We start from the raw sequence: 13,316 nt of genomic DNA, 5'->3' as shown, positions 1-13,316 counted from the left end.
ATGGCTAGACGACTATAAAATTTAACCCTGTGAAATGATGATGTCAGCATTTTTTTGAAAAAAATTCAACCCCTCTCTAATGAGCTTTTTTATTTTGTAGGCAAACTCTAGAGGCCCATAGCTTGCTCATTTTAGCTCCTTTTTTAGTACAGTTTTTTATTTTATTTGGGCTAATTTTCTATGCTCTTCGTAGTGGTAGTGGTATTTTTTTATTTTGGTAGATAGATTTTTCACAATTCTCAGTTTTTCACAACTAAACCTATCCAATCCTCAATTTTGCAACTTCAGAAGCTTCGTTCGGGCTCATACCTCTTTTTCAGGTGTCATTCTTTTAAGAGTGTATAATTTTTCGTCTACTTTCACGTGGTGCTATCTGTTTTTCACCATCTTGAATAGAAATTGTACTTTCAGTCTTTGGTCATTTTCAGTATATTTAGTACTTGTAAATTGTTTGGATCTTAGTCTAGATCACTTGTAGTATTTTTGGAGTCTCTTATAGCCTATTTGAAGAAGTTGTAAAGTTGAAATTAGAAGTCCACTTTGTCATTTTTTGCAAGTGGCCCATTGTACACGCACTAAGTATAAAGTGTCAAATCATCATTTTTTTATTTATTTTTATTATTTGTGGGGGGGAGGGATGGTTCTTTGATTGAGTGAATTTAAGAGGGTGTCTTGTGTGATTGTGCCTCTCTCTATCTTGTGTTTTTTTCATTTTGGTGCTATGGGTTCTCCTAAATTTCCACTTTTAACTCCACATAATTATGCATCATGGAAAATTAAAGCATGGAGTAAATTAATGGAAAAAGGACTCATTCATTATGTAAATGGAACAATAACAACAACACCCGATCCTAAAGTTGATCTTAATGCTCAAGTTGAATGGCTCACTAAAAAGTCTATGACACTTGGAACCTTGAGAAAGTATGTATCAGATGACCTCATTTTTCACATTGAGAAATGTACTACAATTAAAGAGGCTTGGGATATTTATGAGAAATTGTATGGTCAAGCTGATGAGATTAAGTGCTACAAGCTTGATGGTGAACTCACAACATTGGATCCCGAGGATTTTGATACAATCCAAGATTATGTCATGAAAGCAAATGAGCTAAGAGCAAAGCTTAAGGATTGTGGCATTGACAAGAAGGATGCTTAATTGGTTTACAACTTGTTGGACAAGCTTCCATCAGAGTATGCAACCTTTGTCTCTAGCTTTCACACCCATTGATTGGCTCAAGGTGCCTCATACACTCCACCATCATTTGATGCATTCATGGAGATGTCGGTACTTAAGCAATCTAAGTTGACCAAGATGGGGATTCTCAAATCTTCAAAGTCACAAGCTTTGGTGGCTAATAAAGCAATCAAAGCAATCAAAGAAAAAGCAAGAACCAAAAGCAGTCTAAGCCAAAGCCACAACAAGATGGAGGACAATCGTCCTCTCCACAACATGGTGATTCAACATTTTCACCTAAGGGGAAATCATATAAAGAGAATCTTTTTTGTGCATATTGCAAGAAGTTAGAGCATGATGAACACCATTGTTACAAGAAGGATATTGATGAATTGAAACATCTTCTTGAGAATAATAGAATCAATTTGCCTTCTAGAATGTCTACTTCAACTTCTTCTTCCAAAGAAAAGGATAAAGGGAAGGATCACACTTTTGGGACAAAAAAAGGACAAGCTCTTTTTGCTACTACAAGTCATGATTCAAGGAGATGGCTTCTAGATTCAAGAACTTCTCATCATATGGCATCTTCGCAGTCTATGTTCTCTTCATTTGAGCCTTGCAACATGCCACCAATTTTGATGGGAAATCATACACATAGGAATGTGATTGGGAAAGGATCTATTGCCATTGGGGATAACTCCTTCAATGATGTGTTATGTGTACCCCATTTGACAAACAATCTTCTTTCCATCTATCAAATCACTCATGGGGCAACAAGGGAAACTGTGGAGTTCACACTTGATTCAATTATCATTCGAGACTTGAAGAGTAGAGCTATCATTGCAACTAGGATAGTGGATCATGCATCTCCGTTATACTCCTTTGCACATTTTGATCCTATTGATGAAATTGATTCTTCACATGATGATTCAATTATCAAGGAAAACTTTGGTTATTTGAACTTGGGTGTTCTCATATGTGACCTCGTTCTTGAGCCTTGCATTTCATCTCCTCCTATTGATATCACCTTGCCTATTGCACTTGATGATGCGGATATTTCAACAATTTTGTCTTCTTGTGATTCAATGCAACGAGATATATCGTGTCTTCCAGCTTCAGTTCCTTGGGATGACTACTTGACAGACATTGCAAGTTTGTTTGTGGAGTCCTACATTGCAGATTTGGGAGACATCATTGATGACATTCATCTTGTTTTTGATGAAGATGATCCTTCTTCACTTGTTGTGAGGGAACACTATGACCCTCTTGTTCATTCTCTACATGATCATTCTTTTGAGGTTGACATGATTGTAGATTTTTATGTACAACACTCGGAGGAGGTCTCTTTATCCTTAGAGGAGACATGTGAGTCTTTGGATCATGTTCTACATTCTTCTCCACTAGATCTTAGATTACCTTTTTTAGCAGTGTGGATCAGAACACCTGATTTGGAGGGGGCAACTTTTAGCATCGACATGGAGACACTTGAGCAATTTTCAGAGACTCAATACATTTTGAGTTTTTTTCCTACATCTTCCCTTCATGATTGGGAGACTTGATGGATTCACCTTTGGTTTTGTTTCTTCCTAAGGGGAGGAACAGTGTTCAACGATCGTGGAGCAGCTTCTTCATTTAGTTTTGAGCTTCTACCATTGGTGCACATTCTACATTGAGAGGGGGCTACTTGGTCTCTCTTCTTCTCTCTTATGGGGGGGACTTTTTCCTCACATGGGGTTTTGTCCTTCTCATACTTCTTTGAGAGTTCTTTTGTATAGTTTTCATCTCTCTTTTGTAGAGGAGTTTTTTCCCTTTGAGTTTTTCTCTCCTTCAATGTTTGTGAGAGATTGCATTGGTTTGTGTGCATTTGCATTTGTACATGGGTACCTAACATGGCCTCGTAGTCGAGACCCATCTTGCATTGTTAACTTGAGTCTACATTCCCTTAAGTTGCACTTAAGGGGGGTGTTGGTGTAAATTAGGTATCATAATTACACTTTACTTAAGTTGACTTAGGGTAATGCATTACATAGTAGTTTGGATATGGGACACTTAAGGAAGTGTGCACATAAGGATGATGCATATAGGAGAAATTCCACCTTTTGTGGTCTTATCTTGTTGCATGCCACCTTTGGTGGGTGATCCACCTCTTGTGGAATATTTTATTAATTCTCCTACATACCCTCACCTACCCTTGTCTCATTGAGCCACATGTCATGATTGTGTGCTCACATATCCATATGGCCTTGCCTTTATAAGTAGGCTCATCTACATTGTATATAATGATCCAATTGATGGTATTTTGCATCTTGATTACAATATAGTTTATTCTTATCAAATCTTTTGTCTCTCTTTTGTGCTATTCATTGTGCTCTAGATCTTGGTTTTATTTGACAAATTCTTACAAATATTGCCCCAATTGATGAATTATTCTTTGTGAATAATTACAACAATGGAGAAAGACATTTGTTCCTCGGAATTGCGTGCATTTACATTACTAACCAATTTGTGGAACAACACTTTTATGTCAAAAAATTGTTTGCAAAATGTGAAACCTATGCAAAAATTTGAGCAATTGAGATTTCCCCTTTTTTTTGAAATTGACAACCAATGCATATCAATTGTATTTCAACAATGGCTCTTCTTCTCTTTGCAACATTGATATGCAAAAGTGACATCTAGGTTTCCAAAAATCTCTCTTGGAGCAACCTAAGTATTGTAGTGAAATGTCATGAGCTGCCAAAGGACACTACATTGTCATCATGATTAATAAAGGAGAATAAACAAGGCTGACACTTACTATCAACATCTTCCCTAATCATTAGCTATCATATAGTAATAGCATTATAATATACATAAATATATGTGTATATATGTATAGGTGTATATATGTATAAGTATATGTATGTGTGTGTGTGTGTGTGTGTGTGTGTGTGTGTGTGTGTGTGTGTGTGTGTGTGTGTGTGTGTGTGTGTGTGTGTGTGTGTGTGTGTCATCTATTGGTTGACGTTTAATTTAAGTATAAAATAATTATCCTCTAAACAACATCCACAATTAATTAAAGGAGCAATGAACTCTCTTAACAAAGGGCAATGATTAATTCAAGGAAACATAACATTTACATTATGAAATGTTGCAAATAGGTTGTAGGGACAATAGATAATTATTAACATAAGTCATAATTGTTTGAAAGGATACACTTTCCCAATCAATGTTTATCTTTGTGTAGAGACATAAAGAGATAAAAGGTGATAAGAAATGAGGAGGGAGGTATCGATCAAGCATTTTAGAGATCTAATATGAAATTGAACAAGATCATCATTTGGAGTTCTGAATAGAATTCAAAATTAAGGCAACTATTTTATATTTAGAAAAGTGTGTGGTATGCAATACATAAAATCTATTGTTTATCATGAAATCTCTCATGAGGTCTTTAATTTATTTATTATGAATTGCATTGCCAGTCCATCAAGGAATTAGGATATAAGCAATTACTTATTGATTTTAGTAAAGCAGGCATATTAGAAACTGGAAAGGAAACATAATAGAAAGATGCAAGTGTACAGGTCCCCTCAATTGAGTAGACAACCATTGAGTTGGTAATTGTGGGCCCCTATTGAGTTGGTGCTTAGGGCCAAGGAGTAGGATTGTCTTGGTTGGATGTTCAATGCCCTTGGCCATAATTGGGCAAGATAATTTGGGCCCAACCTATAGCCCCTTAGGGGAGTACTCTCACCTCAACTTATCCCATTGTGAACCCAAACTAGGTATAAGAGTAAGACCAAGGCAAGGTCTAGTGGGAATTGTTGGGTTGAAATGTCAAGATGCCCCTAGGTAACAAAATAAAATAAAATCTTGTGACACTAATATCAAGCTATGACAAGGTTAGGAAAACCATGCCTAAAAGTTGAAAAGATTGTAATAACCACTTTGAGGACTGACAAAGATTTCAAAACCTAAAGTTTTGTTGTTAATGTAACACTTAATCACTTCAAAAGAACACTTCATCACTTAAAAGAAAAGAAAGAAAAGAAAGACACACACAACTAACACAAAGAACATACTGAAATAAAAAGACTTAAAACAATAACATTGTATTTCAATTTCATGCCTAAAATTTTAAAAAAGTTATGAGTAAACATCTTAAAATTATCTCAGATGTGATTGAATTTTAAATATTATAAAATTCAACACAAAGTTTCTTCTTCTGTTAGTACAACAAATCAGAATGGCAAAAGTTGTATTACAATGTCTTCATATTCTCTCTCCAAATTCCTTTTTATTCACTTCATCATATTGTGGCGATCTATTTAGTGGAATGTGGTTATCCAAATAGTGAAATGTGAATGTGCAATTGAAGATAGGAGTATCCTAAAGCATATTTTTTATTCCAGAAGGTACAGGGCAGGCATAGATGAAAACCCAGATTATGGTAAGGCGTAGAGGCGCTTGTCAAGTACGGCCAGGTTTTGAGGGTAGTCTCACATGAGAAAATGATATACCTGGTAATGGCTCGACACAATCCAGGGCAAACCTTCCTACCTTTTCATATCTATTTGTTTTGGTGTATTTTGCATGACATCTCCAAATCTAAGATCACTTAGCCTACTTCTTACCTCATCGAAATCCTTGCTAATGATCACACTGGCCATTGCGTTGAGTGGGGACTGTAGCCTACAAAAACGAACAAATCAAAATACCGGTGAGCTTTAGAACTGACCATACAAATCGAAAGTTCGTAATTATTTGAACTTAAAAACTCAACATTCTCATAGAACTCCAATGAACCAGTTACCCATCTAAGAAATATTATTATGGGCATGATCACTGGGGTTGTTTTCTGGGAGGAAGATGAGCTACTTATTAAAAGAATAACCAGGTTCAAAAACCATTGGGTCTTGGGTTTGTATTAAACTGCTTACGTGTTGATGCAGCTTGATGAATGTGGTAAAAGAATTGGCTTTTAATGAATTCAAGATCCAATCCAGCTAGCATTGTACTGTAATAAATTGAAAGTTTTAGTGGAGAGGATCTATAAAACAATTTTATAGTGGAGAAACTTGAGGGGTTTACAATTCTGAATTGTTGTAATGCATGCAGAGCCAGTCATGTTTCATTGCAGTTGCTCACCATGGGTTAAAAATTGCAGACAATCTCTTATTTTGATTAGCTGTCTTCTGTCTATTAGTATCTCAGATCTCTTGAAAGTTGCAGGATGTAAACTTTGTCACCAAAAGTAACGCTGGCTATAAAAAGACATGAATACATTATTAGAGGGCTTTCCAAAGAAACCACTTTACTTAATTATTGTTCATTCTAAATTTAGAAACTCTTAAATATTAATAATTCAAGGGAACAATATAAAAGGAGATCATTGAAAATCAGCACACATAAATGAGTGAGGATTTTGTTGACTTGCCAAGATAATAAAAATATTTACCAGCTTTGTAATTGACAAAGCCAGAGTTAATAATAACTCAACTAAAGCGAGAAGCCCTGTGATTGAAAGGCTTTATTCAAAGAAATTTGTACAATATGCTTCTCAGCTCAAGTCACCCAATTGGCTGGAGATCACAGAGAGTGTTTAGAGGAAATTGTGGCTGAAAATACTTGCCACTGAGAATTTCTTTTGCTATATAAAGATTTGCAGCTTCGGTGTTGTGAATTCCATCCCAGCTCACATAACTTGATGGATCAGAGCAAACTGGAGCTGTGAAATCTGTACCATTTATTTTAGTCTTTTGGCTGCAGAAAAACTGCTGATTAAAATTGTACTCCCCTCCGGTGCCACAGCACGCCTTAGTTCCATAAAGAAAGCCTGCAAACCATGTAATTTGAAAATGAATCATGATCCGCCTCTGTTAAGAAATCAAGAAAGAGGAGCAAATGAAGATAAGGAATGCTCATGAACCCAATAACTTCCTGTGTTTGGTTTCAATTTTTTATATTGTATTTTGTATTCAAGGACATGCCTTACCGAGAAAAGTCACAGAAAAGTATTAACATAATCTCTAATTCCTTACATATCAGGGTCGAATTGGCCTAGTCAATCAGTCAAGATACAATTAATTTGATAAACATGAACACCAACGTTGTTTAGAAGCGTCTATAGTTCTACATTGATTGTAAATCTAATAATTTCCAGCAGGCCATGGCTAGTTGCAAGGCAGAGTAATTAACATGTTAATGACCTAGGTGACCATCAGTTGGACGTACATTAGCCCATTTAGACGTAGTTGGTGAAAATGTATGTAGAATTGGGGGTAATAAGTCCCAACTGCACCAATTATGACCAATTAGTTCCATTTAGACCTGCATTGGCTCCAATTGGACATCATCTATCTACCTCTTCCCCGCCTCCATTATTTTCGATTGGCGCAACTATAAATATATGTCGAGCATCAATTTGGCCTACATGACATTGAAGGTTGCCTTTCCACCTTCAACTGAGCCATTACCCACTATCTACGCCAATAATAGCTTAATTTGTGGCATAGTTCAATCCCATTTCTAACTGTTGGGGTTTCTTAGTCAATTAGTGCCATAAGCCTTCATGGTGTACTCCCTATTGGACGAGAGTGTTTCAATACTGAGCCAAGACTTATCTAATCTTATCAGATAAGCAGAGATGAATAATATGAGTACTAAAGAACTTACCATGTTTTTTTGGGTTTGTATAGATCTCCAACTTAACGGCATGCGAGTCAACATATACAACAGATGCATCTGGTATGACTTTTCGAACTTCTTCAAGCTTCTCTTTGAGTAAGTTATTGTAGTACAACACTGCGTCGTTGTATGAAATCATACATCCATAAGTGTCCAGATCAGAGTTATTATGAGCAAGCTCCGTCAGAAAGGCTGGAAAGCAGCCAATTGGTGCAAGATTGGCCACAAATATTGTCCTTGCCCCTAATGCATATAATTCCTGTTTGAATGCACCAGCAAAATCAATTAATGAAACCCCACCCACCCTCAATCTACAGAGTGAAGGCTCAGTGGCCAAGGATTTACCTTTACAGTTTCGCCAATCTGAGAAGCTACTTCAGGGAGAAACTTCTTAACTCCTTCAATTCCTATCCAACCTAGTTGTGAGGTGAAATCATTCTGCCCAATATCAAGAAAGTAGAGAGCTTTACTGAAGACATCTGTGGTTGGTAGATAATCGAAATGCTTTCCTGCAAAGCACAAGATAATAGAATAATAAGTATTAATCAGAATAAAACAAGTTTGCTCTGTCAAAAATAACTGCAATTTTCTGACCCGTGATAAAAAATCATGGTCCATTGCACACAGTATTGGCTTAAATATGACTGACAGACTTACTCTGAATTTTGGTAATGACCTCAGTCACTGGCGGACCCCTACTTTCTTCTTGCTTCAGAGTACTTGCTAGCTCCTACTAGATGACTGTTTGTAAGACAAAATAACTGGGGATGCTTAAATTTTTGTGTGGAATGCAAAGAAATAATGGTAATGGCATTTTAGATTGATGATTTCTGCGCTTCCGACATTAGCTTTTTTCTGTGATTGTTTAGAAACTTATAATCTAGGTCTGTAGTGGCCGACGCCATAATTTTGAATGGAACTTTGATGAGCGAAATCGCTTCCTACTGGGATGCTACTTCATTTGAGTGCTTATCATTTCTATCCAGCCATTGAAACAAACTTTGACATGACCAAGATATACCTTTTGAAAGAAGATCAAGAGCGCGAACCTTGAAATCCTTCATTTGATTGAACTGAACTGCCAGGTAGAAGGGGCTGATTCCAGTTACATACAATGAAGTATTGGGTTGAAGAACTGTCCCAGCATCCGAGGCATAGTTGGCTCCATGCCGAAAATCAGAGCCCAACGACTGCAAGTATGGGCTGAGAAATGGCAAGCCAAAAGCTTGAGCTGTTCAATTGCAATGCAATGGAAACTATCAGTTTGTCAATTTTATCCAGTTGAAACTCTATATACTGAAAAAGCAATGAATAATTCTAGGATTGAAAGAACAAGAATTTACTAGCTAAGTTTGGTTTGAGATAAGAAAAAAGCAAAATGCATACGACATTTTTGATAAATGGGTTATTTAATTCCTTTCTCCATACTTATTGCAACAAACTTTGTTAGGTAATTTCCTGAGGTAAGAACTAAAAAAGAATCTATATTGGCACCAGTATGTATTAGTATTTGTACTGGTCTACAATGGATGTTGGGTAGTGCCCAGTTCTTTGTTAGCCAGTGGTCATATTTGCCCCCATCAAATTTGTTAATTTAAGCTTTTATAGAATTTGCTACTATACGAGAACCTTGTGGAACTTGAATTAATTTATTACCGAGAGTTGAAAGAAGTTCAAAACCATCAAATAAATATATGCTAATACATGCCGGTTAAGCTAAATACCTAAAAAATCAATTACAAGGCGGCCATCACTTGCTCGACCTGCAGGCTTATGAAAAAATGTCATTCCGTACGGACGGTGCAAGACAGGGAAAGCCGCGTAGAAGCCGCCTGTATCTGAATTGGAATCTCCAAAATTGAAAATTGCTGGAAACGCACAGTTGCCTTGGCTAGAGCCTACTAGGGAACATAACATCAGGATCACCAATCCTGTAGCAGTAACAAGCCCCATCTCTAGGTGGACTGGACTGTGCTTTCACTGGAATGCTCCCCACAATCATCCAAACCTAAACGACTACTTATACACAAATATGCAGATCCGGCATACTTTGATAATGTAGCATGAGATTTCACAACTGCCAGAATCGTTAAAAAATAAAAAACTACCACTGCCAATCTGGAATGCCTAATCTTAGGTGTCTCTTGGTTCTCTTCTACCTCGATGATGGATTAGGGGAGTGTGATTCCAAACTCCAATAAAAAAAACTTTCAAACATTCTATTCTAGAAAAAATAGCATTATGGAAATCTGATATGATATCATTAATGTAAAACGTTTTCTATGTTAAATAGAGCCTGCCCCTGTCAGAATATCAGCAGATTTAGCAAAGCCAAACTGGAAAAAGGATAGAACCTGCATCAGGAAGACATCATTCCTAATGTAAGCCAACTCTTTCATTGATTCAGAATCCTACCTGTTTCTATTTTGAGCAGTGCTCCTATATGCATTTATGGGCAACGATTAAATTGAAACTTACAGATAAACCTTCCAGTTGTATCTCTTCAGTTTCAATTATTGTGGGTATGTAAATTTCTTTCTATAATAAAATGGCCCATAAGGAACAGGATCAATTGTACATGTGACAAATCTACAGCAACTTCAAATGTGATTTAGCGATAACATGAGGGTTTACCTGGTTACTGTTTTGCGAGCTTAAATGAACATGTAAGCTGCAGGTGAGAAAGTAGCAATTTAAAATTAGTCTATTCCTAATAGATGATCACATTTTCAGCTAATGCCTAATGTAAACATCCCGGCAAGAGGATTTGCTTTTCTGTTCAAAGTTTGCAACAGAAGCAGGAATCCGTAAAACATGGTTTAAGGTCATTTACATAACATGTTGAAAGCATGAGGCTACCATTTAAAACATGTGAGGGGTTTCTAGGACAGGTACAATGACAGAGTTAAACATTGATAGATTGAAAATCTATTTTAGAAAATAGGAGCGAGATAGTTGAAAATTTCCTTATTAGGGTTTCTTTAACCTTGGAAGCATCTTATAGCTTATGAGTAAGTTTTTTTAACTTTTATTATTTTTTATTTATAATGCTGAGAGTATTGCAATATGGTAGATGACTTAAAAGCTTATAATTATTGTATAGGATTTTGAACATGAACAATGTAGCCATATCAGTTATATCTTTTTATTAAGATGTTTAAAAATTTGATAAAAAAATAGTGACGAATTACAAGTTGGCTTATGTGTACTATACCATTGATTCTCTTTACAAAGCTGTTAACTTAATTCTGCAAGAAAAGCAGGCTTTTAAATGATGCTAAGACAACTTAAAAGCAATTTTACAATCTGTGGTCCCATAGACCATTCATCTTGTGAAGGTAATTTAATTGGAATCAGTTTATTACATTTCATTGATGTGATTTATAAAATTAAGTATTATTTATCAATTTTTAGGTATATAGATAAATAGATAGATCCATTTTTGGATGGAAGTAAAAAAAATTAAAAGAGACAATTATTATCTAATATAATAACACTTTTAAAATACTTTTATCTTTTAGACCTTTCCTAATATTTTTACAAAATTTATAAAGCTAACGAATTATTAAGAGCTCCAAAGCTCCTAGACCCCGTAATATATTAACAATATTTTAGTAAGCAACTTTTGAAAGTGATAAGCATCAGATTATGACGATTTTCTTTTGATTGTCTCCATGTGCAACTTAAATGCTTATAGCTATTGTTTTGGCTGTAGTAATAATGCTTGGGATCCATTATGCATGCAAGGGTAATAAAAGGTACACATTTCAAAGTGTTGGTAAAGATGTCCCAATAACTATGTACTTAATAGTAGCTGTGTGCTATAGATAGTAATACAGTGCACCAATAGATCAATTATGATCCAAAAATGCTAAAAAATAAACAAATGTAAAATTTATCAATGAATTTTTAATTATTTGTTTTTTTAATTTTTTTAAAATTAGTGTTGAAAAATTAGATGTGCAAAGAGTAAAGGATTATTAAAACATGAACATTAACCTATGCTCTTCTACCCTATACAGTAAATCTCTTAAAAGACATTTTTAAAGATAATCTGTTCGGTACCTAAAAATGGATTCCTGAGAATCACCTTTAACTACTGTGTACTGTGAATCGCTTTTGAACCACTGTTTTTGAAAGATAAGTTACTGAAATAAGTTGTTTGGTCAATTAATTTCTGTACTCTAATTAAGCTCAGATCATTTCTATACTGACCCACATTTTCCACCAAGCTCCTTTATACATTTTGTTAGTTTTTATTCATCGAGGGCATTATCCAAGTATTTGTAAACTTAAACTGACAGACCCAGAAGTACACTACCATTATATTACACAGTCTGAGACAGTTAATGCTTACCCCACTTATTACTGTAACCTTTATGAAAAAGTTGGGAATACTGGAGGAATGTGAAGATAGAGATTACCTATGAAATCCACAACAAGGCGCCCGTCAGATGCTCGCCCCGAGGGTTTGTGAAAGAAAGTCATTCCATAGGGTGGTGACTCCGAAGGAAACGCAGCATAGAAACCACCTGTATCTGAATTGGAGTCCCCGAAATTGAAAATTGCAGGATATTCACATTTTCCTTGGCTGCTTTCTACTTGACAAAACACCAAGATTACAACTACTGCTAATTTTATCACCACCGTCCTTTCCATTACAAATCCACAATTTCGCTCAATATACAAAACACCATAAAACTCAATATACAGAATACCCAATTAAATAATTCTGTACACTTATACACACATTAATGTGGAAACTCGATTTTGTTGGAAATCTCAATGACCCATTTCAGTAAGATGCGTATTCAACCCAATCAAGTATGCTTATCTCCATTCTGATCTTCAAATACAGTACAATTTCAGAGATCTGTATCTGAAACAAAGGAAACTTTTCATAAAGCTTTATGTCTTAATCAGCAGCTGACAAGATAGCTTTTGGGTTATAATTATTGAGATCGTTTGAATGAAAACCAGTTGTAATGGGGCCAGAGATTGAGACAGCTTCTGGTAATGTTCAGAGATCGATTCATGACCTATCTTTTCTGTTGTCTTTAATGGAGTCACGTGGTCTACATTAATCTTATCATATTGTTTTTTAATGGGACGTACACCGACATTGATGAAAACTGAGCAAAATACCGAATTTGATACGTCTTGTTGTATTTATATTAGTATGGCTTACTACAGCAGATGGTGAGGCACTTCTGCAGACAAGTATCCGGATTTCAGAAGGAGGTTAAATCAGATTTGGGTTTGTACTTCTCAGTTCTGCCAAATAAATATCAGTTGGCGCCAAAACAAATTTTGGGTTAAGAGACTTTTCCTTTAATGGGAGATGAATTGGCGCCAGTTGGAAAAGTTTAAATCAAGCATCTTGACAAGGTATTTGTTTGGAAAAAACAATATTATATGATTTATAAATATGATCAAAAAAATGGGTAAAATCAAATTAAAAATAAAGATGTTTAGG

At 35.6% G+C, this 13,316-nt stretch overlaps 1 protein-coding gene across 3 annotated transcripts; it reads right to left on the bottom strand.

The window, feature by feature from the left end:
- Positions 1 to 6,558: 6,558 nt before the first annotated feature.
- LOC131034267 (GDSL esterase/lipase At4g01130) lies at positions 6,559 to 12,915 on the bottom strand. 3 transcript variants are annotated; one of them, XM_057965723.2, is made up of 6 exons: positions 10,475 to 10,760; positions 9,565 to 10,194; positions 8,862 to 9,071; positions 8,186 to 8,349; positions 7,829 to 8,099; positions 6,559 to 6,989 (listed from the first exon to the last, which is right to left on the bottom strand). In XM_057965723.2, exons 2-6 carry the CDS (start codon positions 9,791 to 9,793, stop codon positions 6,724 to 6,726), a joined length of 1,140 nt encoding a protein of 379 aa, XP_057821706.1. In that variant the 5' UTR covers positions 9,794 to 10,194; positions 10,475 to 10,760; the 3' UTR covers positions 6,559 to 6,723. The 3 variants fall into 3 exon arrangements, with proteins under 3 accessions (XP_057821706.1, XP_057821692.1, XP_057821701.1); XM_057965709.2 differs by lacking the exons at positions 9,565 to 10,194; positions 10,475 to 10,760 and adding an exon at positions 12,265 to 12,915; XM_057965718.2 differs by lacking the exon at positions 10,475 to 10,760 and having other exon boundaries at positions 9,565 to 10,463.
- Between the last annotated feature and the right edge of the window lie 401 nt (positions 12,916 to 13,316).

This window comes from Cryptomeria japonica, chromosome 5, assembly GCF_030272615.1.
Source record: "Cryptomeria japonica chromosome 5, Sugi_1.0, whole genome shotgun sequence".
NCBI lineage: Eukaryota > Viridiplantae > Streptophyta > Pinopsida > Cupressales > Cupressaceae > Cryptomeria > Cryptomeria japonica.
Note: the sequence above shows the minus strand (reverse complement) of the source record. Positions and strands in the feature narration are given on the sequence as shown.

Coding starts and splice junctions, on each gene's coding strand:
- LOC131034267 (XM_057965709.2), bottom strand. CDS start 12,499: ATGGAAAGGACGGTGGTGATAAAATTAGCAGTAGTTGTAATCTTGGTG. Junction 8,100..8,185: donor AGATTGGCGAAACTGTAAAG/GTAAATCCTTGG, acceptor GCATTCAAACAG/GAATTATATGCATTAGGGGC. Junction 6,990..7,828: donor TACAAACCCAAAAAAACATG/GTAAGTTCTTTA, acceptor CATGGTTTGCAG/GCTTTCTTTATGGAACTAAG.